The sequence below is a fragment of the Artemia sp. Qi Xiang Cuo genome, chromosome 6, assembly GCF_049724085.1.
Source record: "Artemia sp. Qi Xiang Cuo chromosome 6, ASM4972408v1, whole genome shotgun sequence".
NCBI lineage: Eukaryota > Metazoa > Arthropoda > Branchiopoda > Anostraca > Artemiidae > Artemia > Artemia sp. Qi Xiang Cuo.
This window is the reverse complement of record NC_142799.1, coordinates 63,309,764-63,336,790: the sequence shown is the minus strand read 5'-3', so window position 1 is coordinate 63,336,790 and position 27,027 is coordinate 63,309,764. Positions and strand designations below refer to the sequence as shown.

General features: G+C 33.4%; 1 protein-coding gene across 1 annotated transcript in view; it reads right to left on the bottom strand.

The window, feature by feature from the left end:
• The window catches only part of LOC148951494 (chloride channel protein 2-like), a 163,559-nt gene that overhangs the window by 80,944 nt on the left and 55,588 nt on the right, over positions 1-27,027 (bottom strand). The window contains exon 6 of the mRNA XM_089090912.1: positions 4,036-4,161. Within this exon, the coding sequence (XP_088947038.1) occupies positions 4,036-4,161 (126 nt within the window). The remainder of the gene's footprint in view (positions 1-4,035; positions 4,162-27,027) is intronic.

Genomic DNA, 27,027 nt, shown 5'->3' with positions numbered 1-27,027 from the left:
CTTCAATCCCTTTTGACTATTAAAAGGGCACTAGCCCTTTCAATTTCCAATCAAATGAGCCCTTTTGAAGTTTCTACGACAACGCCTTCAATAAGAACCGTATATGCCCCCAGGACTCAACTCACAACTCTTGCCCTGAGGGCTGGGGTTGTCATCCTCAAATGCCTAATTTACAGAACTTTCTACTACGTTGAACAAAATGGCTATCTGAAAATTTTAATTGGATGTGTTTGGGGAATGGTGCACGTGAGAGGGTGGTTAGTTACCCTCCAATCACTTTCGAATATTAAAAAGGGTACTAGCCCTCTCAATTTTCAATTGAATGAGCCCCTTTTGAAGTTTTTACGACAACTCTATCTATAAAAACCTTTTATACCCCCAGGGCATAACTTACAACCTTTACCCTGGGGACTCTGGGGGGTTTGTCATCCTTATATACATAATTTCCAGAACTTTCAACTACGTTGAGCAAAATGGCTATCTCTAAACTTTGATTGAATGTGTTTGGGAAAATGGTGGGCGTGAGAGGTGGTACTCTCCACTCACTTTCGACTATTAAAAAGGGCAATTTAAATTTCCAATCAAATGAGCCCATTTTGAAATTTCTACAACAACTTTCTATATAAACCTTATATGCCCCCAGGGCATAACTTACAACACTTGCACTGAGGGCTCTGAGGGGGTTATCATCCTAAAAGACCTAATTTCCAAAACCTTCGACCACGTTGAACAAAAAGGATATCTCAAAATTTTGATTGGATGTGTTTGGGGAAATAGTGGGCGTGAGAGGAGGGTTAGTTGCCCTTTAATCACTTTTGACTATTAAAAGGGCACTAGCCCTTTCAATTTCCAATTGAATGAGCCCTTTTTGATCTTTTTACAACATCGCTTTCTATAAGAACCTTACCTGTCCCCAGGGCATAACTTACAACCCTTGTCCTGAGGGTTGTGGGGATGGGGAGGGATTGTCATCCTTAAAGGCTTAGTTTCCAAAACTTTCAACAACGTTGAATAAAATGGCTATCTAAAAATTTTGATTGGATGTATTTGGGGAAAAGGTGGGCGCGAGAGAGGGGTTAGCTGCCCTTAAATCCCTTTCGACATATTAAAAAGGGCAATAACCCTTTGAATTTTCAATCGAAAGAGCTCTCTTTCAAGTTTCTATGACAAAGATTTCAATAAAAACTTATATGCCCCCAGGGCGTAGCTTATAACCCTTGCCCTGAAGACTGTGGGGGGAGTGTCCTGCTCAAAGGTATAATTTCCTGAACTTTCAACTGCGTAAACCAAAATGGCTATCTCAAAATTTTGATTGGAAATGTTTGGGGAAACGGTGGGCGTCAGAGGGGGGCCTAGTTACCCGCAAATCACTTTCGACTCTTAAAAAGAGAACTAGCCCTTTGAATTTGCTATCGAATGAGCCTTTTTTCCAGTTTCTACAACAAACATTTCAACAATAACCTTATATGACCCCAGGGCATAACTTATAACCCTTGCACTGAAGACTGAGGGGGGAGTGTCTTGCTTAAAGGTATAATTTTCAGAACTTTAAACTGCTTGTAACAAAATGGCTATCTCAAAATTTTGATTGGATGTGTTTGGAAAAATGGTGGGCGTGGAAGGGGTGTTAGTTGCCTTCCAATCACTTTCGACTATTAAAAAGGCACTAGCCATATCAATTTTCCACCGAATGAGCCCTTTTTGAAGCTTCTACGACAACGCGTTCTATAAAAACCTTATAATCCCCCAGGGCATAACTTACAATCCCTGCCCTGAGGGTTGTGGGGGAGTGTCCTCCTCAAAAACATAATTTCTATCTGGAAATCAACTACGCTGAACAAAATGGCCATCTAAAAATTTCGATTGGATGTGTTTGGGAAAAAGGTGGGTGTGAGAGGGGTTAGTTGCCCTCAGATCACTTTTGACTATAAAAAAGGGCACTAGCCCTTTGAATTTCCAATGGAATGAGTCCTTTTTCAAGTTACTACGACAAAGATTGCAATAAAAACTTATATACCCTAGGGCCTATCTTATAGCCCTTGAACTGAAGACTGTAGGGGGAGTGTCTTGCTCAAAGGTATAATTTCCTGATCTTTAAACTGCGTGGAACAAAATGGCTATCTAAAAATTTTGATTGGATGTGTTTGGGAAATGGTGGGCGTGGAAGGGGTGTTAGTTGCCTTCCAATCACTTTCGACTATTAAAAAGGGCATTAGCCATTTCAGATTCCAATCGAATGAGTCCTGTTTGAATTTTCTACGACAACGCGTTCTACAAAAGCCTTATATGCCCCCAGGGCATAACCTACGGCCCTTGCCCTGAGGGCTGTTGTGGGGGGAATGTCATCCTCAAATACCTAATTTCCATAACTTATAACTACGTTGAATAAAATGGCTATCTCAAAATTTGGATTTGATATGTTGGGGGAAAAGGTGGGCGGGAGAGGGGGGTTAGTTGCCCTCCAATTACTTTCGACTATTAAAAAGGGCACTAGCCCTTTGAATTTCCGATCGAAAGAGCATTTTTTGAAGTTTCTACGACAACTCCTTCTATAAAAACCTTACATGCCCCGGGGCAAAACTTACAACCCTTGCCCTGAAGGCTGTGAGGGAGTGGCCTCCTGAAAAACATAATTTCTATTTGAAAACCAACCACGCTGAACAGAATGGCTATCTCAAAATTTTGATGGGATGTGTTTCGGGAATTGGTGGGCGTGGAAGGGGTGTTAGTTGCCTACCTATCACTTTCGACTATTAAAAAGGGCACAAGCCACTCCAATTTCCAATTGAATGAACCCTTTTCCAAGTTTCTACGACAACTTCTTCGATACGAGGTGCCCTGCTCTAAAGGAAAAAAAATAATAAATAATACAATTTGCCAACATCGTTCTCATATGCCCCCAGGGTATAACTTAAAACCGTTGCCCTGAGGGTTGTGGGGGAGTGTCCTCATCAAAAACATATTTTCTATCTGGAAATCAACTACGCTGAACAAAATGGCTATTTCAAAATTTTGATTGTATGTGTTTAGGGGAATGACGGGCGTGGGGGGGCCTAGTTGCCCTCCAATCACTTTAAAGGGCACTAGCGACTCAATTTCCAGAATGAACCCTTTTCCAAGTTTCTACGACAACTCCTTCGATGCGAAGTGCCCTGGTCTACGACCACGAAAAAATAATAATACATTGTGCCCACATCGTTCTTTATTTAGGCAGCATATATATATATATATATATATATATATATATATATATATATATATATATATATATATATATATATATATATATATATATATATATATATATATATATATATATATATATATATATATATATATATATATATATATATATATATATATATATATATATATATATATATATATACATATATATATATATATATATATATATATATATATATATATATATATATATATATATATATATATATATATATATATATATATATATATATATATATATATATATATATATATATATATATATATATATATATTCTGATATAGTAAATTGCATATCGGTTATCATTTCGTGAAGAGAGGACAGCACAAACTAAAGATAAAGACATTTACAACAGAAATTCATTTTTACGTTATTTAAAAATTCATAAAAGCAATGCTCTGAAACACTCAACGGTGGATAGTTTCTAAAACAGTTTTAAAGGATTGATCCCTCGTGGCCTTCGGATCCAGTTACTTAAATATATGCACAAAATTGCTAAAGGAGTTTGGGAAGTTAGAATTGATTAAAAGAGCAAAATAGGTAGATTGTAGTAAAATAAGAAATCCATGAGACTCCGGGACCCTCATACCTAACTGTCCACCTAAACAAACTATTCTGATTGAGGGATATTCAATAAATAAAATAACAAAATAACAATAATAAAGGACAACTGGATATAGAAACTGCTATTGTTTTGCTCAGGGATTGACTTAGTACGTTTTTTCCGATTTGTTTAGTTTTTACTACATGCACGAATCTTACCGTATAAATTTCAAAAGTTTACTTACCATGGTTCTCGTACCAATATGCAAGGAGTCTGAAAGTAAGAGCGCCAAAAACTGCTGAGAAAAACCCTCTCCAATAATTTCTAATTGCAAAGAAAACGGATGTAACCTCGATGCTGAATAAAACACCTGCAATATAAATTGAATAGCATATGAACGCGTAAAATAATATACGCGACCAATTAGATAGCTCCCATACAAATTATTACGATATAATGTCTCACACAGATTAACATGACGCAAATACCGCTTGAGAGTGGGCCCCGTATGCCCACTACTGCTAAAACTACCACTAATACAGCAAATACTACTAATGCTACTAACCACAAACTCGTTAGAGCGTAAACCTACCTGTGGCTAAATCGCTGGCAAACGCTCTTTCTCTATCCCACCGTGTTCGAAGTTCGTTCTTTGGGTTCCTATTTGGGAATTCCCAAAAGTTTGTAATTTTTGTAGACTAATCCCAGGTTAATTTGGGACGTCCCGCCTCTCTTTAATCACCTAAAGATTTATTCCTGGAACTGGATATATATCATCATCAGGGAAAAGCCTGGTACCTGCTCATGAAGCTGCTTTAAGAGGGGCAGACAGGCCAAGATAGGAGACATGTTACTTAGTGACTATTATATAATATTGTAAGGGTGTCTTGCAAAAGTTAGAGAGCTCGGTTGAGGGAGTGGGAGGGCGCAAGCCTGAAGATTTTTCTCCTTCCATGGCTGGCAAGAGGCTTCTTAACGGCTCTTTAACAATGGACGCAAGGAGATGCGTAAAACCACTTTCTTTATAAAAATCGTATTTGTCACCTCATCGCCAAGCTTTGTTCTTAACTTTATCACAGAACAGTTGGTCTGAATTACGTCTACGTCCTTTTCAATATGGTCTCCTCCAAGGCATGACTGAATAGCTTTCATGAAATGATCGGGAAGACTTTTACCGTATTTGCTTGAAAGGGAGTGAGAGACTTCACTCCAAGAAATCGTATTTCTAAATTAAATCTCACCTTATCCTTGTGACTCGTTTGTTTTTGGCTAAATATTTTGTTTTACCTTGCTTTTAGCTCTTATCTTCTCAAAATTCGATTCGAGTGACATGTTAGTGTAACGAGCAAATTTTTTTTTAGTGACGATAGACATAATTGTGTTTCTGTGTTTTTTCTAATTGTGTTTCTGTGTTTCTGTGTCTCTTGTTTATAACGTGTTTATTTCATTAATGAGATTCGTTGTTATTCAGTTTGACAATTGATTTTCACTTGTACTCGTTCACCATTATTTATTAACAAGAAACAAATTCGGCACATACTACTTATCAACTCATTCTTCTTGTTTGCATTAAGGGGCGACCATACTTGAAGCGACCTTCCTATCTCTCCCATAGTAAGCGTTTTGAGTTTGACTAACATTAATAGTTGAGGCAGTTAGGTGGTCTCCGTCTTTTCTAATAGAATAGAATCAGGTGAACATTTTGATTTAGCAAAAGGCTAAAGCCGACACCTATGTTTCCTTAAATCCCAAAAAAAACTCAAAAACCAATTTTGGGTTTGCCTGCAAGATCACTGCAGTCAATATTGTCGTAATTGGTTCTTAAAAATGCAGCGAAAAATATTCTATTGAAGCGGTTGCAGCATATTCTTATAAAAAACACTTGCTGACTGCAGTACCTTCGAATACTTTACATACCAACGTTTCAAATTGCTTATCACCCGACAAAGAGCCTAAAATACTTGGAATCAAACGGATGTGGGCGCATAAATTATGTTGAGGGGGTTAAAGCTTCCTTTTGTTCAAAAGCGGTCAGTTGGACTTTGATTTAGTGAAGCTTTAGCTCTTGAAATGATTTATTTGGTGTGTATAATTTGAAAGCGTTAGCTTAAGAGTTGGACATTCGAAAAATTGTGCGAATAAGTAGGATACAGGGCCGTATCCAGGATTTTTGTTCAGGGGGGGGTTTACTAATTTTTTACTCAGTTTTCGACTAATTTTACTGATTTTTACCTACGTTCTACTAATTTTCGACTTATTTTCGAGTCAATCAAATAATTTGGGGGGGGGGGGGGTTCAAACCGGGTAACTCCCCCCCCCCTGGATACGGCCTTGGTAGGATATATAATAAGTGTCATATCTACCTATTACACTCCGTGAAAGTATCTATCATAAAATTTAACTAATATTGAAAGCGTAAGGAACCCCTGGAAGTCGCCCTCTTCGAGTTTGTTTACTCAAGTCTGTGTGAAATCTGATACCTTTTTCTTTGAGCCTTTTTGCCGACCAGGAAAAGGGATCGAATCGGCCAAAACGGCTTTGGACTGGCGTCCCCCCTTAATTTGGAGACTCTTTCACATAGGCCTACGTAATCTCATCGCTGGGATTCCAGAATGTTTTGCGGGTTGCTGCAACTGAGATCAAGCTCCGGGTCCCGTAAAACCAAGCAGAGGTTAATAGTGAATAGTGAAAATAATTCACCGTGGCACCGCAAGACACTTAATGCTTATAAAATTTGGCGTCGAAATAAGTATTTCACATCTAGAACACCTTATTTCATCCTTATTCCTCAGTGCAAAGTCATTCCAAACTAAGTAACATGAGTCAATAAAATCAAACAGCTTAATGAATCATCTGTTTAAGCGAAGAATCATAATAGTTTTCCTTAACTAATTGAATAGTGAAAATAAAATCACTTCTTAATACTCTTTAGGTTGGAATAAGCAAGAATAAATTTATATATAAACAAATTCTATCCTTCAAATTATGCTAGATGATATAAAACAGGCAAAAGACACTAGAAAATTACTAAGTTGTGACAAATAATAATTATTCTTAAATAAAATGACTTAGATATTGTATTAAAAATAGCATGTTTCGTCATGTCTAATCAATCTAATCAAGATGATTAATCTGTTATATGAATCTTATCGTAACATGATTCTTGGCATCTAAGCAAGAGATGTAATAAAAGCCAGACACCATAAAATTTTAAATAATAATTAACAGTTGAATTTAATATTGCATTCTGCTATTCAGCAATAATAAAAATGACAGGGATTTGAGCGAAAGGATTTGTTGAAAAAAAAAAAACGTTCTGCAGTTATAGCATGAATGAAATTTTCATAATCCTCCATAGTCTATTTGATTACGTACTAGTCACTGATTCATTACTGTCTCGTTTGGTAAATAAATAGGGTTGTCGGTATACCCTTAGTAAAACTGAGCTATTCATAAGTGTTGTATTATTATGAGTATCAGTAGAAGGGCCTTATTGACTTGTGTCACGCACCCGTGCTGCCACCTATAACTTTTTTACATAGTTTATGTCTGGTTATGTGTGTTGGTCGATTTATTTGATGTTTTATGGATTTTGTCAGTGAGAATTTGAAAAACAGGAACTTTGTCACATTTATGTATGTTTTCATGGTTGGTTATGTGTGTTGATCGATTTATTTGATGTTTTTCATGGATTTTGTCAGTGAGAATTTGAAAAACAGGAACTTTGTCACATTTATGTCTGTTTTCATGGTTGGTTATGTGTGTTGGTCGATTTATTTGATGTTTTTATGGATGGTTATGTGTGTTGGTCAATTTATTTGATGTTTTTATGGATTTTGTCAGTGAGAATGAAAAAATAGGAACTTTGTCACATTTTTGTATGTTTTTATGGATTTTGTCAGTGAGAATGAAAAAACAGAAACTTTCTCACTTTAATGGATTATTGAGTCTAATGGGGGCAGGTCAATGACACTTCCTTCTTGTTATTGCTCGATGCAAATGTTATGATCCAGAAATAGTATTTATTGTTGTTGCTCGAGCCAAATGTTATGAGTTTCCAGAAATTTGGAACACCTGTGCTGTCGACCTCAATTCCCCTATCGTGAATCAATAATTCCCCTTAAAAACAACAAATTAATTCTCCTTTCTTGACAGATCAATCAACCAATGACGTCATCTGTCAGACTTTAAAAATTTTCACCTAGAAACGATTCTCCAGGAATAGATCAAAGTCATTAATGTCTTTGCCTCGGAAACAGTTCTACTGGTCGAAATCCAAAAGATATTAATAAACATTGCCATGGAAACAATTCTCCAAGAAACATCTTAGCGATGAATTGTTTTAGCGCGGGAATCAGCTTTCTTATTAATTTGAAATGCCTCAGCGCAGAAATGCCAAAAACAAAAGGAACACGCTGAATTTACGTTTAGGGATTATTTGGGCGAAACTGTTTTAGACAGGTTATGGAATTATTTCGGCGAAACAGTTAGAGACATTTTAAAAGATGATTTAAGAGATGATTTTAGAAGATAATTTGAGGGTAAAACTCTGTGGTCCTTATAATACACAAGTTCCATTTGAACAATGTTGTGAGGTCCCCTACCCCAACCCCAATGGGTTCCGATCCCTCCCCCCTTTGGCCCCCCAAAGGGGCCCCTCTCCCTCCATCTCCTCACTCCTCCTCCCCTTCCCATCCCGTCCTCCTCCCCTCCCATCCCCTCCTCCTCCTCCTCCTCCCTCCTCCCCTCCTCCTCCCCCTCCTCCCCTCCCCTTCCCTCCCCCATTTTTTATACTTTTTTTGTGCATCGAGACACAGAACGACCCCCTCCCCCCGCCCCTCCCCCCCTCCAAAGGTCTGATTTTCAAAGTTCATTTTGAATTTCCTTCGTTGAAATGCAAGAGTTGGAATGTTTCAGTAGTGTTTGGTTGTGGTTTACCTTGTCACAGTTACATTTTCTTGATTTTTCAAACTTCATTTTGAATTTCTTTCGTTGAAATGCAAGAGTTGGAATATTTCAGTAGTGTTTGGTTGTGGTTTACCTTGTCACAGTTACATTTTCTTGATTTTTCAAAGTTCATTTTGAATTTCTTTCATTGAAATGCAAGAGTTGGAATATTTTAGTAGTGTTTGGTTTACCTTGTCACAGTTACATTTTCTTGATTTTTCAAAGTTCATTTTGAATTTCTTTCATTGAAATGCAAGAGCTGGAATATTTCAGTAGTGTTTGGTTGTGGTTTACCTTGTCACAGTTACATTTTCTTGATTTTTCAAAGTTCATTTTGAATTTCTTTTGTTGAAAGGCAAGTTGGAATATTTCAGTAGTGTGTTGTTGTTGTTTACCATGTCACAGTTACATTTTCTTGATTTTTCAAAGTTCATTTTGAATTTCCTTTGTTGAAATGCAAGAGTTGGAATATTTCAGTAGTGTTTGGTTCTGGTTTACCTTGTCACAGTTACATTTTCTTAATTTTTCAAAGTTCATTTTGAATTTTTTTCGTTGAAATGCAAGAGTTGGAATATTTCAGTAGTGTTTCGTTATGGTTTACCTTGTCACAGTTACATTTTCTTGATTTTTCAAAGTTCATTTTGAATTTCTTTCGTTGAAATGCAAGAGTTGGAATATTTCAGTAGTGTTTGGTTGTGGTTTACCCTGTCACAGTTACATTTTCTTGATTTTTCAAAGTTCATTTCGAATTTCTTTCGTTGAAATGCAAGAGTTGGACTATTTCAGTAGTGTTTGGTTGTGGTTTACATTGTCACAGTTACATTTTCTTGATTTTTCAAAGTTCATTTCGAATTTCTTTCGTTGAAAAGCAAGAGTTGGAATATTTCAGTAGTGTTTGGTTGTGGTTTACCTTGTCACAGTTACATTTTCCTGATTTTTCAAAGTTCATTTTGAATTTCTTTCTTTGAAATGCAATAGTTGGAATATTTCAGTAGTGTTTGGTTGTGGTTTACCTAGTCACAGTTACATTTTCTTGATTTTTCAAAGTTTATTTTGAACTTCTTACACTGAAATGCAAGAGTTGGAATTTTTCAGTAGTGTTTGGTTGTGGTCTACCTTGTCACAGTTACATCTTCTTGATTTTTCAAAGTTCATTTTGAATTTCTTTCATTGAAATGCAAGAGTTGGAATATTTCAATAGTGTCTGGTTGTGGTTTACCTTGTCAAAGTTACATTTTCTTGATTTTTCAAAGTTCATTTTGAATTTCTTTCGTTGAAATGCAAGAGTTGGAATATTTCAGTAGTGTGTTGTTGTAGTTTACCCTGTCACAGTTACATTGACTTTATTTTTCAAAGTTAATTTTGAATTTATTTCCTTGAAATTCAAGAGTTGGAATATTTCAGTAGTGTCTTGTTGTGTTTTACCTTGTCACAGTTACATTCCCTTAATTTTTCAAAGTTCATTTTGAATTTCTTTCGTTGAAATGAAAGAGTTGGAATATTTCACTAGTGTTTGGTTGTGGTTTACCTTGTCACAGTTATATTTTCTTGATTTTTCAAAGTTCATTTTGAATTTCGTTCATTGAAATGCAAGAGTTGCAATATTTGAGAAGTGTTTTGTCGTGGTTTATCTTATCATAGTTACATTATCTTGATTTTTCAAAGTTCATTTTGAATTTCTTTATTTGAAATGAAAGAGTTTGAATATTTGAGTTGTGTTTCGTTGTTATTTAACTTGTCACATTTACATTTTCTTTATTTTTCAAAGTTAATTTTGAATTTATTTCATTGAAATGCAAGAGTTGTAATATTTCAGTTGTGTTTGGTTTTGATTTACCGTGTCACAGTTACATTTTCTGGATTTTTCAAAGTTCATTTTGAATTTATTTCATTGAAATGCAAGAGCTGGAATATTTCAGTAGTGTTTGGTTGTGGTTTATCGTGTCACAGTTACATTCTCTTGATTTTTCAAAGTTCATTTAGAATTTCTTTCGTTGAAATGCAAGAGTTGGAATATTTCAGTAGTGTTTGGTTGTGGTTTACCGTGTCACAGTTACATTTTCCTGATTTTTCAAAGTTCATTTTGGATTTCTTTCCTTGAAATGCAAGAGTTGGAATATTTCAGTAGGGTTTGGTTGTGGTTTACCTTGTCAGAGTTACATTTTCTTGATTTTTCAAAGTTCATCTCGAATTTCTTTCGTTGAAATGCAAGAGTTGGAATATTTCAGTAGTGTTTGGTTATGGTTAACCTTGTCACAATTACATTTTCTTGATTTTTCAAAGATCATCTAGAATTTCGTTCGTTGAAATGCAAGAGTTGGTATATTTCAGTAGTGTCTGGTTGTGGTTCACCTTGTCACAGTTACATTTTCTTGATTTTTCAAAGTTCATTTTGAATTTCTTTCGCTGAAATGCAAGAGTTGGAATATTTCAGTTGTGTTTCGTTGTGGTTTACCTTGTCACAGTTACATTTTCTTGATTTTTCAAAGTTCATTTTGAATTTCTTTCGTTGAAATGCAAGATTTGGAATATTTCAGTTGTGTTTCGTTGTGGTTTACCTTGTCACAGTTACATTTTCTTGATTTTTCAAAGTTCATTTTGAATTTCTTTCGTTGAAATGCAATAGTTGGAATATTTTAGTAGTGTTTAGTTGTGGTTTACCTTGTCACAGTTACATTTTCTTGATTTTTCAAAGTTCATTTCGAATTTCTTTAGTTGAAATGCAATATTTGGAATATTTCAGTAGTGTTTAGTTGTGGTTTGCCGTGTCACAGTTACATTTTCTTAATTTTTAAAAGTTCATTTGGAATTTTTTTTCGTTGAAATGCAAGAGTTGGAATATTTCAGTAGTGTTTTGTGGTGGTTTACCTTGTCACAGTTACATTTTCTTGATTTTTCAAAGTTCATTTCGAATTTATTTCGTTGAAATGCAAGAGTTGGAATATTTCAGTAGTGTTTGGTAGTGGTTTACCTTGTCACAGTTACATTTTCTTGATTTTTCAAAGTTGATTTGAATTTCTTTCGTTGAAATGCAAGAGTTGGAATATTTCAGTAGTGTTTGGATGTGGTTTACCCTGTCAGAGTTACATTATCTTGATTTTTCATAGTTCATTTTGAATTTCTTTCGTTGAAATGCAAGAGTTGGAATATTTCAGTTGTGTTTGGTTTTGGTTTACCGTGTCACAGTTACATTTTCATGATTTTTCAAAGTTCATTTCGAATTTCTTACGTTGAAATTCAAGAGTTTGAATATTTCAGTTGTGTTTGGTTTTGGTTTACCTTGTCACAGTTACATTTTCTTGATTTTTCAAAGTTCATTTTGAATTTCTTTCGTTGAAATGCAAGAGTTGGAATATTTCAGTAGTGTTTGGTTGTGGTTTACTGTGTCACAGTTACATTCTCTAGATTTTTCAAAGTTCCTTTCGAATTTCTTTCCTTGAAATGCAAGAGTTGGAATATTTCAGTAGTGTTTCGTTGTGGTTTACCGTGTCACAGTTACATTTTCCTGATTTTTCAAAGTTCATTTGAATTTCTTTCATTGGAATGCAAGAGTTGGAATATTTCAGGTGTGTTTCGTTGTGGTTTACCTTGTCACAGTTACATTCTCCTGATTTTTCAAAGTTGATTTGTATTTATTTTGTTGAAATGCAAGAGTTGGATTATTTCAGTAGTGTTTCGTTGTGGTTCACCGTGTCACAGTTACATTTTCTTGATTTTTCAAAGTTCATATTGAATTTCTTTCATTGAAATGCAAGAGTTGGAATATTTCAGTTGTGTTTCGATGTGGTTTACCTTGTCACAGTTACATTATCATGATTTTTCAAAGTTAATTTTGAATTTCTTTCATTGAAATGCAAGAGTTGGAATATTTCAGTAGTGTTTGGTTATGGTTCACCTTGTCACAGTTACATTTTCTTAATTTTTCAAAGTTCATTTTGAATTTCTTTCGTTGAAATGCAAGAGCTGGAATATTTCAGTTGTGTTTCGTTGTGGTTTACCTTGTCACAGTTACATTTTCTTGATTTTTCAAAGTTCATTTTGAATTTATTTCTTTGAAATGCAAGGGTAAGAATATTTCAAATGTGTTTCGTTGTGGTTTACCTTGTCACACTTACATTTTCTTGATTTTTCAAAGTTCATTTTGAATTTATTTCGTTGAAATGCAAGAGTTTGAATATTTCAGTAGTGTTTAGTAGTGGTTTACCTTGTCACAGTTACTTTTTCTTGATTTTTCAAAGTTCATCTTGAATTTTTTTCGTTGAAATGCAAGAGTTGGAATATTTCAGTAGTGTTTGGTTGTGGTTTACTTTGTCACAGTTACATTTTCTTGATTTTTCAAAGTTGATTTTGAATCTCTTTCGTTGAAATGCAAGAGTTGAAATATTTCAGTAGTGTTTGTTTGTGGTTTACCGTGTCACAGTTACATTTTCTCGATTTTTCAAAGTTCATTTCGAATTTCTTTCGTTGAAATGCAAGAGTTGGACTATTTCAGTAGTATTTGGTTGTGGTTTACCTTGTCACAGTTACATTTTCTTGATTTTTCAAAGTTCATTTTTAATTTCTTTCATTGAAATGAAAGAGTTTGAATATTTCAATAGTGTTTGGTTGTGGTTTACCATTTCACAGTTACATTCTATTGATTTTTCAAACTTCAGTTTGATTTTATTTCATTTAGATGTAATAGTTGGAATATTTCAATAGTGTTTGGATGTGGTTTACCTTGTCACAGTTCCATTATCTTGATCTTTCAAAGTTAATTTTGAATATCACTTGATGTAATGGAAGAGTTGGATTATTTCGATAGTCTTCTCTTGTAGTTTATCTTGTCACAGGTACATTCCCTTAATTGTACAAAGTTCATTTTAAATTTCTCTAATTGAAATGCAAGAGTTGGAATATTTAAGTACTTTTTCGATTTGGTTTACATTGTCACAGTTACATTTTAATAATTTTTAAAAGTTCATTTTGAACTTCTTTCATGGAAATGTAATAGTTGGAATATTTCAGTAGTGTTTTGTTGTGGTTTACCTTGTCACAGTTACATTCTCTTGATTTTTCAAAGTTCATTTTGAATTTCTTTCGTTGAAAGGCAAGAATTGGAATATTTCAGTAGTGTTTGGTTGGGGTTTATCTTGTCAAAGTTACATTCTCTTGATTTTTCAAAGTTCATTTTGAATTTCTGTCGTTGAAATGCAAGAGTTGGAATATTTCAGAAGTGTTTGGTTGTGGTTTACCTTGTCACAGTTACATTTTCTTGATTTTTCAAAGATTATTTTTAATTTCTCTCGTTGAAATGCAAGAGTTGGAATATTTCAGTAGTGTTTGGTTGTGGTTTACCTTGTCTCAGTTACATTTTCTTGATTTTTCAAAGTTCATTTTGAATTTCTTTCGTTGAAATGCAAGAGTTGGAATATTTCAGTCGTGTTTGGTTCTGGTTTAACTTGTCAGAGTTACTTTTCCTTGATTTTTCAAAGATCATTTTGAATTTCTTTCGTTGAAATGTGAGAGCTTGAATATTTCAGTAGTGTTTCGTTGTGGTTTACCTTGTCAAAGTTACATTTTCTTGATTTTTCAAAGCTCATTTTGAATATCTTTCATTGAAATGCAAGAGTTGGAATATTTCAGAAGTGTTTGGTTGTGGTTTACCTTGTCACAGTTATATTTTCTTGATTTTTCAAAGATTATTTTGAATTTCTTTTGTTGAAATGCAAGAGTTGGAATATTTCAGTAGTGTTTGGTTGTGGTTTACCTTGTCACAGTTACATTTTCTTGATTTTTCAAAGTTCATTTTGAATTTCTTTCGTTGAAATGCAAGAGTTAGAATATTTCAGTAGTGTTTGGTTGTGGTTTACCTTGTCACAGTTACATTGTCTTGATTTTTCAAAGTTCATCTGAATTTCTTTCCTTGAAATGCAAGAGTTGGAATATTTCAGTAGTGTTTGGCTGTGGTTTACCTTGTCACAGTTACATTTTCTTGATTTTTCAAAGTTCATTTGAATTTCTTTCGTTGAAATGCAAGAGTTGGAATATTTCAGTAGTGTTTCGTTGTTGTTTACTTTGTCAGAGTTACATTCTCTTGATTTTTCAAAGTTCATTATGGATTTCTTTAGTTGAAATATGTTTCGTCGTGCTTTACCTTGACACAGTTAAATTTCCTGATTTTTGTTAGGTTAGGTTAGGCTAGATCAAGTTAGATTAAGGTTAAGTTAGGTTAGGTTCGGTTAGCCTACGTACGCGCTCGTACGTAGTCTAACCTAACCTAACCTAACTTAACCTTAATCTAACTTGATCTAGCCTAACCTAACCTAACAAAATCAGGAAATTTAACTGTGTCAAGGTAAAGCACGACAAAACATATTTCAACTAAAGAAATCCATAATGAGCTTTGAAAAATCAAGAGAATGTAACTCTGACAAAGTAAACAACAACGAAACACTACTGAAATATTCCAACTCTTGCATTTCAACGAAAGAAATTCAAAATGAACTTTGAAAAATCAAGAAAATGTGACTGTGACAAGGTAAACCACAGCCAAACACTACTGAAATATTCCAACTCTTGCATTTCAAGGAAAGAAATTCAGATGAACTTTGAAAAATCAAGAAAATGTAACTGTGACAAGGTAAACCACAAGCAAAGACTACTTAAATATTCCAACTAATGCTTGTCAACAAAAGAAAATAAAAATGAACTTTGAAAAATCAAGAAATAGTACCTGGGACAAGGTAAACCACAGCCAAACACTACTGAAATATTCCTACTCTTGCATTTCAACGAGAGAAAATCAAAATGATCTTTAAAAAATCATGAAAATGTAACTGGGACAAGGTAAACCACAACCAAACACTACTGAAATATTCCAACTCTTGCATTTCAACGAAAGAAATTCAAAATGATCTTTGAAAAATCAAGAAAATGTAACTGTGACAAGGTAAACCACAACCAAACACTTCTTAAATGTTCCAACTCTTGCATTTCAACAAAAAAAATTCAAAATGAACTTTGAAAAATCAAGAGAATGTAACTGTGACAAGGTAAACCACAACCAAACACTACTGAAATATTCCAACTCCTGCATTTCAATGAAAGAAATTCAAAATGAACTTTGAAAAATCAAGAAAATGTAACTGTGACAAGGTAAACCACAACGAAACACTTCTCAAATATTCCAACTCTTGCATTTCAACGAAAGAAATTCAAAATGAACTTTGAAAAATTAAGAAAATGTAACTGTGACAATGTAAAACACAATACTACACTACAGAAATAGTACAACTCTTTCATTTCAATAAAAAAAATTCAAAACGAACTTTGAAAAATTAAGGGAATGTAACTGTGACAACGTAAACTACAACAACACACTATCGAAATATTCCAACTCTTGCATTTCAACGAAAGAAATTCAAAATGAACTTTTGAAAAATCAAGAAAATGTAACTGTGACAAGGTAGTCCACAACCAAACACTACTGAAATATTCCAACTCTTGCATTTCAATGAAAGAAATTCAAAATGAACTTTGAAAAATCAAGAAAATGTAACTGTGACAAGGTAAACCACAATCAAACCCTATTGAAATAGTCCAACTCTTGCATTTCAATGAAATAAATACAAAATTAACTTTGAAAAAACAAGAAAATTTAACGGTGACAAGGTAAACCACAACCAATTACTAGTGAAATATTCCAACTCTTGCATTTCAAAGAAAGATATCCAAAAAGAACTTTGAAAAATCGATAACATGTAACTGTGACATAGTAAACCGCAACAAAGCACAACTTCAATATTTCAACTCTAGCATTTCAACGAAAGAAATTCAAATGACCTTTGAAAAATCAAGAGAATGTAACTGTGACAAGGTAAACCACAACCAAACACTACTGAAATATTCCAACTCTTGCATTTCAACGAAAAAATTCAAGATGAACTTTGAAAAATCAAGAAAAATGTAACTGTGACAAGGTAAACCACTACTAAACACTACTGAAATATTCAAACTCTTGCATTTCAACGAAAGAAATTCAAAATGAACTTTGAAAAATCAAGAAAATGTAACTGTGACAAGGTAAACCACAACGAAACACATCTGGAATATTCTAACCCTTGCATTTCAAAGATATAAATTCAAAATGAACTTTGATAAATCAAGAAAATGTAACCATGACAAGGTAAACCACAACCAAACACTACTGAAATATTCCAACTCTTGCATTTCAACGAAAGAAGTTCAAAATGAACTTAGAAAAATTAAGAGAATGTAACTGTGACAAGGTGAACCACAACCAAACACTACTGAAATATTCCAACTCTTGCATTTCAACGAAAGAAATTCAAAATGAACTTTGAAAAATTAAGAGAATGTAACTGTGACAAGGTAAACCACAACCAAACACTACTGAAATATTCCAACTCCTCTTGCATTTCAATGAAAGAAATTCAAAATAAACTTTAAAAAATAAGGAAAATGTAACTGTGACAAGGTAAACCACATCGAAACACAACTGACATATTCCAACTCTTGCATTTCAAAGAAAGAAATTCAAAATGAACTTTGAAAAATCAAGAAAATGTAACTGTGACACGGTAAACCACAACCAAACACTACTGAAATATTCCAACTCTTGCATTTCAACGAAGGAAATTCAAAATGAACTTTGAACAATCAAGAAAATGTAACTGTGACACAGGTAAACCACAACCAAACACTACTAAAATATTCCAACTCTTGCAATTCAACGAAAGAAATTCAAAATGAACTTTGAAAAATCAGGAAAAAGTAACTGTGACAAGGGAAACCAAAACCAAACACTACTCAAAAAAACCAACTCTTTCAATAAAGCGAAAAAAAATAAAAATGAAAATAGAAAAAAAAGTAAAAATAAAATGTTAAAAGTTCAAAAAAAAACAAAAACAGATGAAATAAACAAACAAAATAAAATAAAATAAAGAAAAAAAACATGAACATTTAAAAATTAAGGGAATGTAACTGTGACAAGGTAAACTACAACAACACACTACTGAAATATTCCAACTCTTGCATTTCAAAGACAGACATTCAAAATGAAATTTTGAAAATTCAAGAAAATGTGACTGTGACAAGGTAAACAACAACCAAACACTATTGAAATATTCCAACTCTTGCATTTCAATGAAAGAAATTCAAAATGAACTTTGAAAAATCAAGAAAATGTAACTGTGACAAGGTAAACCACGACAAAACACTATTGAAATATTCCAACTCTTGCATTTCAATGAAAAAATTCAAAATGAACTTTGAAAAATCAAGAAAATGTAACTGTGACAAGGTAAACCACAACCAAACACTACTGAAATATTCCAACTCTTGCATTTCAAAGAAATAAATTTTAAATGAACTTTGAAAAATCGAGAAAATGTAACTGTGACACGGTAAACCACAACCAAACACTACTGAAATATTTCAACTCTTGCATTTCAACGAAAGAAATTCAAAATGAACTTTGAAAAATCAAGAAAATGTAACTTTGACAAGGTAAACCACAACCAAACACTACTGAAATATTCCAACTCTTGCATTTCAACGAAAAAATTCAAAATGAACTTTGATAAATCAAGAAAATGTAACTGTGACAAGGTAAACCACTACCAAACACTACTGAAATATTCAAACTCTTGCATTTCAACGAAAGAAATTCAAAATGAACTTTGAAAAATCAAGAAAATGTAACTGTGACAAGGTAAACCACAACGAAACACATTTGGAATATTCTAACCCTTGCATTTCAAAGATATAAATTCAAAATGAAGTTTGATAAATCAATAAAATGTAACCATGACAAGGTAAACCACAACCAAACACTACTGAAATATTCCAATTCTTGCATTTCAACGAAAGAATTTCAAAATAAACTTTGACAAACTAAGAGAATGTAACTATGACAAGGTGAACCACAACCAAACACTACTGAAATATTCCAACTCTTGCATTTGAACGAAAGAAATTCAAAATGAACTTTGAAAAATCAAGAGAATGTAACTGTGACAAGGTAAACCACAACCAAACACTACTTAAATATTCCAACTCCTCTTGCATTTCAATGAAAGAAATTCAAAATAAACTTTAAAAAATCAGGAAAATGTAACTGTGACAAGGTAAACCACATCGAAACACAACTGAAATATTCCAACTCTTGCATTTCAATGAAAGAAATTCAAAATGAACTTTGAAAAATCAAGAAAATGTAACTGTGACACGGTAAACCACAACCAAACACTACTGAAATATTCCAACTCTTGCATTTCAAGGAAAGAAATTTGAAATGAACTTTGAAAAATCAAGAAAATGTAACTGTGACACGGTAAACCACAATCAAACACTACTGAAATATTCCAACTCTTGCATTTCAACGAAAGAAATTCAAAATGAACTTAGAAAAATCAGGAAAATGTAACCGTGACAGGGTAAGCCACAACCAAACACAACTGAAATATTCCAACTCTTGCATTTCAACGAAAGAAATTCGAAATGAACTTTGAAAAATCAAGAAAATGTAACTGTGACAAGGTAAAGCACAGCCAAACACAACTGAAATATTCCAACTCTTGCATTTCAACGAAAGAAATTCAAAATGAACTTTGAAAAATCAAGAGAATGTAACTCTGACACGGTAAACCATAACCAAACACTACTGAAATATTCCAAATCTTGCATTTCAACAAAGGAAATTCAAAATAAGCTTTGAAAAATCAAGAAAATGTAACTGTGACAAAGTAAACCAGTGCAAAAAACTATTAAAATAGTTCATACATTGCATTTAAAGAAAAGAAAATCAAAATTAAGTTTTAAAAATCATGAAAATGTAACTGTGACAAGGTAAACCTCAATTAAACACAACTGAAATATTCCAACTCTTACATTTCAACGAAAGAAATTCAAAATGAACTTTGAAAAATCAAGAAAATGTAACTGTGACAAGGTAAACCACAACCAAACACTACTGAAATATTCCAACTCTTGCATTTCAATGAAAGAAATTCAAAATGAACTTTGAAAAATCAAGAAAATGTAACTGTGACAAGGTAAACCACAACGAAACACTACTGAAATATTAAAACTCTTGAATTTCAACGAAATAAATTCAAAATGAACTTTGAAAAATAAAGAAAAATTAAATTTTATAAAGTAAACAACAACCAAACACTACTGAAATATTCCAACTCTTGCATTTCAATGTAATAAATTCAAAATGAACTTTTAAAAATCAAGAAAATGTAACTGTGACAAGGTAAACCACAACCAAACACTACTGAAATATTCCAACTCTTGCATTTAAACGAAAAAAAATTCAAAATGAATATTAAAAATCAAGAAAATATAACTCTGGCGTGGTAAAACATAACCAAACACTACTGAAATATTCCAACTCTTGAATTTCAACGGAAGAAATTCAAAATAAATTTTGAAAAATCAAGAAAATGTAACTGTGATATGGTAAACCACAAGCAAACACTACTGAAATAGTCCAAACCTTGCATCTCAATGAAAGAAATTCAAAATGAACTTTGAAAAATCAAGAAAATGTAACTGTGACAAGGTAAACCACAACAAAACACTACTGAAATATTCCAACTCTTGCATTTCAACGAAAGAAATTCGAAATGAACTTTGAAAAATCAAGAGAATGTAACTGTGACCAGGTAAACCACAACCAAACACTACTGAAATATTCCAACTCTTGCATTTCAATGAAAGAAATTCAAAATGAACTTTGAAAAATCAAGAAAATGTAACTGTGACAAGGTAAACCACAACCAAACACTACTGAAATATTCCAACTCTTGCATTTCAACGAAAGAAATTCAAAATGAACTTTGAGAAATCAAGAAAATGTAACTGTGACAAGGTAAACCACAACGAAACACAACTGAAATATTCCAACTCTTGCATTTCAACGAAAGAAATTCAAAATGAACTTTGAAAAATCAAGAGAATCTAACTGTGATAAGGTAAACCACAACAAAACACTACTGAAATATTCCAACTCTTTCATTACAACGAAATAAATTCAAAATGAACTTTGAAAAATCAAGAAAATGTAACTGTGACAAGGTAAACCACAACCAAACACTACTGAAATATTCCAACTCTTGCATTTCAACGAAAGAAATTCAAAATGAACTTTGAAAAATTAAGGGAATGTAACTGTGACAATGTAAACCACAACCAAACACTACTGAAATATTCCAATTCTTGCATTTCAACGAAAGAAATTCAAAATGAACTTTGAAAAATTAAGGGAATGTAACTGTGACAGGGTAAACGACAACAACACACTACTGAAATATTCCAACTCTTTAATTTCAAAGAAATAAATTCAAAATTAACTTTGAAAAATCAAGAAAATGTAACTGTGACAAGGTAAACCACAACCAAACACTATTGAAATATTCCAACTCTTGCATTTCAACGAAAGAAATTCAAAATGAACTTTGAAAAATCAAGAAGATGTAACTGTGACAAGGTAGACCACAACCAAACACTACTGAAAAATTCCAACTCTTGCATTTCAGTGTAAGAAGTTCAAAATAAACTTTGAAAAATCAAGAAAATGTAACTGTGACAAGGTAAACCACAACCAAACACTACTGAAATATTCCAACTCTTGCATTTCAATGAAAGAAATTCAAAATGAACTTTGAAAAATCAGGAAAATGTAACTGTGACAAGGTAAACCACAACCAAACACTACTGAAATATTCCAACTCTTGCATTTCAACGAAAGAAATTCTAAATGAGCTTTAAAAAATCCATAAAATGTAACTGTGACTAGGTAAACCACAACCAAACACTACTGAAATATTCCAACTCTTGCATTTCAACGAAAGAAATTCGAAATGAACTTTGAAAAATCAAGAAAATGTAACTGTGACAAGGTAAACCACAACCAAACACTACTGAAATATTCCAACTCTTGCATTTCAACGAAAGAAATTCAAAATGAACTTTGAAAAATCAAGAAAATGTAACTGTGACAAGGTAAACCACAACGAAACACTACTGAAATATTCCAACTCTTGCATTTCAACGAAAGAAATTCAAAATGAACTGTGACAAGGTAAACCACAACCAAACACTACTGAAATATTCCAACTCTTGCATTTCAACGAAAGAAATTCAAAATTAAATAATAAAAAACAGGAAAATGTAACTGTTACATTAAGAAAATGTAACTGTGACAAGGTAAACCACAACCAAACACTACTGAAATATTCCAACTCTTGCATTTCAATTAAATAAGTTCAAAATGAACATTGAAAAATCAAGAAAATGTAACTGTGACAAGCTAAACCACAACAAAACACTACTGAAATATTCCAACTCTTTCATTTCAAAGAAAGAAATTCAAAATGAACTTTGAAAAATTAAGAAAATGTAGCTGTGACAAGGTAAACCACAACCAAACACTACTGAAATATTCCAACTCTTGCATTTCAACAAAGGAAATTCAAAATGAACTTTGAAAGATCAATAAAAAGTAACTGTGACATGGTAAACTACAACAACACACTACTGAAATATTCCAACTTGCCTTTCAACGAAAGAAATTCAAAATAAACTTTGAAAAATCAAGAAAATGTAACTGTGACAAGGTAAACCACAACCATACACTACTGAAATATTCCAACTCTTGCATTTCAATGAAAGAAATTCAAAATGAACTTTGAAAAATCAAGAAAATGTAACTTTGACACGGTAAACCAAACACTACTAAAATATTCCAACTCTTGCATTTCAAAGAAAGAAAATAAAAATGAATTTTTAAAAATAACTAGAATGTAACTGTGATAAGGTAAACCGTAACAAAATACTACTGAAATAGTCCAACTCTTACAATTCAAAGAAAGAATTTCAAAATTAAGTTTGTAATATCAAGAAAATGTAAATGTGACAAGGTAAACCACAACCAAACACTAATGAAACATTCCAACTCTTGCATTTCAACGAAGGAAATTCAAAATGAACTTTGAAAATCAGACCTTTGGAAGGGGGGAGGGGCCGGGGGCAGGGGGTCGTTCTGTGTCTCGATGCACAAAAAAAGTATAAAAAATGGGGGAGGGAAGGGGAGGGGAGGAGGGGGAGGAGGAGGTGGGAGGAGGAGGAGGGAGGGGGAGGGGAGGGGAGGGGAGGGGGAGGGGGAGGGGAAGGGGAGGAGGAGTGAGGAGATGGAGGGAGAGGGGCCCCTTTGGGCGGCCAAAGGGGGGAGGGATCGGAACCCATTGGGGTTGGGGTAGGGGACCTCACAACATTGTTCAAATGGAACTTGTGTATTATAAGGACCACAGAGTTTTACCCTCAAATTCTCTTCTAAACTCATCTTTTAGATCATCTTTTAAAATGTCTCTAACTGTTTCGCCGAAATAATTCCATAGCCTGTCTAAAACAGTTTCGCCCAAATAATGCCTAAACGTAAATTCAGCGTGTTCCTTTTGTTTTTGGCATCTCTGCGCTGAGGCATTTCAAATTAATAAGAAACCTGATTCCCGCACTAAAACAATTCATCGCTAAGATGTTTCTTGGAGAATTGTTTCCATGGCAATGTTTATTAATATCTTTTGGATTTCGACCAGTAGAACTGTTTCCGAGGCAAAGACATTAATGACTTGGATCTATTCCTGGAGAATCGTTTCTAGGCGAAAATTTTTAAAGTCTGACAGATGATGTCATTGGTTGATTGATCTGTCAAGAAAGGGGAATTAATTTGTTGTTTCTAAGGGGATTTATTGATTCACGATAGGGGAATTGAGGTCGACAGCACAGGTGTTCCAAATTTCTGGAAACTCATAACATTTGGCTCGAGCAACAACAACAAATACTATTTCTGGATCATAACATTTGCATCGAGCAATAACAAGAAGGAAGTGTCATTGACCTGCCCCCATTAGACTCAATAATCCATTAAAGTGACAAAGTTCCTGTTTTTTCATTCTCACTGACAAAATCCATAAAAACATACAAAAATGTGAGAAAGTTCCTGTTTTTCAAATTTTCACTGACAAAATCCATAAAAACATCAAATAAATTGACCAACACACATAACCATCCATGAAAAACATCAAATAAATTGATCAACACACATAACCAACCATGAAAAACAGACATAAATGTGACAAAGTTCCTGTTTTTTCATTCTCACTGACAAAATCCATAAAAACATCAAATAAATCGATAAACACACATAACCAACAATGAAAACATACATAAATGTGACAAAATTCCTGTTTTTTAAATTCTCACTGATAAAATCCATAAAACATCAAATAAATCGATCAACACACATAACCAGACATAAACTATGTAAAAAAGTTATAGGTGGCAGCAGGGGTGCGTGACACGAGTCAATAAGGCCCTTCTACTAGTATCTACCATGGAATCTTGCCAGCCTTCTACTGAGATGTGTGATTTGGTTAATTTCCAGTTTTTCTTTCTTTTTTTGTCTGTAGAAATTTAGCCATTAAGCGTTGGCTTTTTATAAGCCAGCACTCCGAACATTAATCCGAATCAGGTTGTCTAAAGAGTTTGACAACCCTTTTGAGGAGTTTATCTCCTCAGAAGGGTTTTTTGCTAGTTTTTAGATTTTTTTTCATTTATTTCTTACAATCGTCTGTTTGCATTCATTTACGCAACAAATAAATCCTTACTATTATTAAATAAAAAAAACAACAAGTTTTTTTTTAACTGAAAGTAAGGAGCGGCATTAAAACTTAAAACGAACAGAAATTATTTCGTATATGAAAGGGGCTGTCCCCTCCTCAACAACTCGCTCTTTACGCTAAAGTTTTTATTGTTTAAAAAAATAGAGTTGTGAGAAAGTCAAACTATATATCTGATTCTTTTCATGTATCTATTGGTATAAAAATTCCGTTTTCTATAGTTTTGGTTACCATTGAGCCGGGTCGCTCCTTACTTACAGTTCGTTACCACGAACTGTTTGATACTATTGTCAGTTCATATAGTCCTTAGTTTTATAGTCCTGAGTGCTTAACTCTGGATGCGTTCGATCACGCTGCCTTCGCTATATACTTCGAATGAGCAGATGGTCTAGAATTTCTAATAGCAAAGTAGGAAGCTACTGTGGCCAGGCTGAAGAGCTATCCTCTATCGTCAATAGACGTCGCCTCAAACTTCTCTGCCACAACTTGCATATGCCGAGACGTCCTTATATGCGAGCCAGTAGACCAACCATTCTAGAGACGACACCAGGGAGGACAGATGACAAATATTTGAAAAAGTCCAAAGAGGATCTTGAGCCATGGGGAGGCTTCCGTAGGCATGGTAGAAGATGGGGCAGATATTGGCTGAAGATCGCTGGAGAAGCTAATGCCGACAGATCCAAGTGGTCGTCGGATGTAATTCCGAAGTCCATTGGTGCCGGGCAGGACAGTTCTTCGTCTGGTTGCCGTCAAAAGTAAGTAATTAGTCCTTAGTTGTTATCAGTTCTTAGTTGTTATCATAATAGTACTTATTGGCACTGTTGCATTAGCTGGTATCCACGCGAGAAGTCAAGTTTGGTTATTGTTAATGAAATACAACAAAATAGGATGAAAATATAATAGTTTAGAAACAAATTTGGGCTATATATTTGCACATTAGGGGGGTGGGTGGGGGGTGTGTGTGTTAAAACATAGCATATATTAAATAAGTAACCTAACCTAGGTACCTTTTCCCCTAAACCCCAAATAACAATAGTTTAAATATTGTAAACGCAATGACAAACCACGGTTTGCGATCCAATACTCTATTGACAGATACCCGTTTGACTAGTTTCCTTTAGCATCTTCTTATACAGTATATCGCGTGGATAGCAGCTAGTGCAACAGTACCTACTTTTTTTATGTTGTAGTTGAATCTTTTACTGTCAAAAAGATACACATAAAGAAATCCCTCACCGCTTTTTAATGAATATTTCAATATAAAACTTAAAGTTATTTCGATATGCTTACGGCACATTTTATTTATTTTATTATTTCTATAAAACTTCTCAAAACGTCATGCCTCCCGAGGCCGACACATGTGCAAATATTTCGCCTCCACCTTACAGCGTTGAAAGCTCCTGATTGGACCGACATCCAGAAATATTCTTAAACATATATATACCCGGAACATATTCTGAAACATATACACATATATATATATATATATATATATATATATATATATATATATATATATATATATATATATATATATATATATATATATATATATATATATATATATATATATATATATATATATTATAATATAATATAAATTTTTAGACAAACAATTTATAAATATTATGTAACCACCTATTGTTCCATTTTAGGTGTATTGCATCTTTTATCCCATTTTGGAAAATTGGAAGGGACCTGTACAATTTCTTACCCATTAGAGTCTTTTTAATAATAAACGGTTTATAGGATTTAGAGGTGATTTTGTCTCTCTTCCATCTTTTTTTTGCGAGTCAAAATTTTACTTTCGAGCTAAAGATAATAGACGAATTATTAAGTAAATCCCAGCGGTTACTTTTTACATTTCGCCAACAAAAAAAAATTGGTGCCACGATTATAATTGTATCTATAATAAATTATTATAGATACAATTATAATCGTGGCACCAATTTTTGTATCTTGTGTATTCAACTTGTGTATCTCATATTATTATTAATAATATGAGATACATAAGTTTAGCCTTATATGCATCAAAATGCCATTTGTACCAAAGGCTCATAAGCTATTTGGAGAATTCCTACTTTATTAACGGGTTTTGTTGGTTCTTTATTTTGTTTTGCATATATTCCCCCCTCTTGAGTTTCTTTTCCTGTTTCTTTCTTCTTTCCTCCCCTACACCGTCTTTCTCACTGACGGAGAATCAATTTTTTATGCCATCTTCTTGGAATTCAGCTTGCATAACTACCATAGTATAAACTGTCATTATTTGCCTATTTTTATTTTGCTTCTTTTACTATTTGCGCAAGTAATGAAGACTAGTTTTTTTGCTTTATATTTTACTCAGCAGATCTTTTATCAAGATTACATACTTTCTTAAATAAACAAACATTACGTGTGGAAACTTGTGCGAGGACTTTTTAATTGACAAATTGACAATTGAATTCTAAAATGGCACGGGTCAAAGGAGATTTGTCGTGATGTCTCTGCGTAACGATGTGTCAGAGATGTTTTCTAGTCAACAAATCAGATCGTCGGGATTTTCTATGCCTCCCTGTAATTTAAACATAAGCGACTTTAACTTTTTTTTTTGCACTCAATTC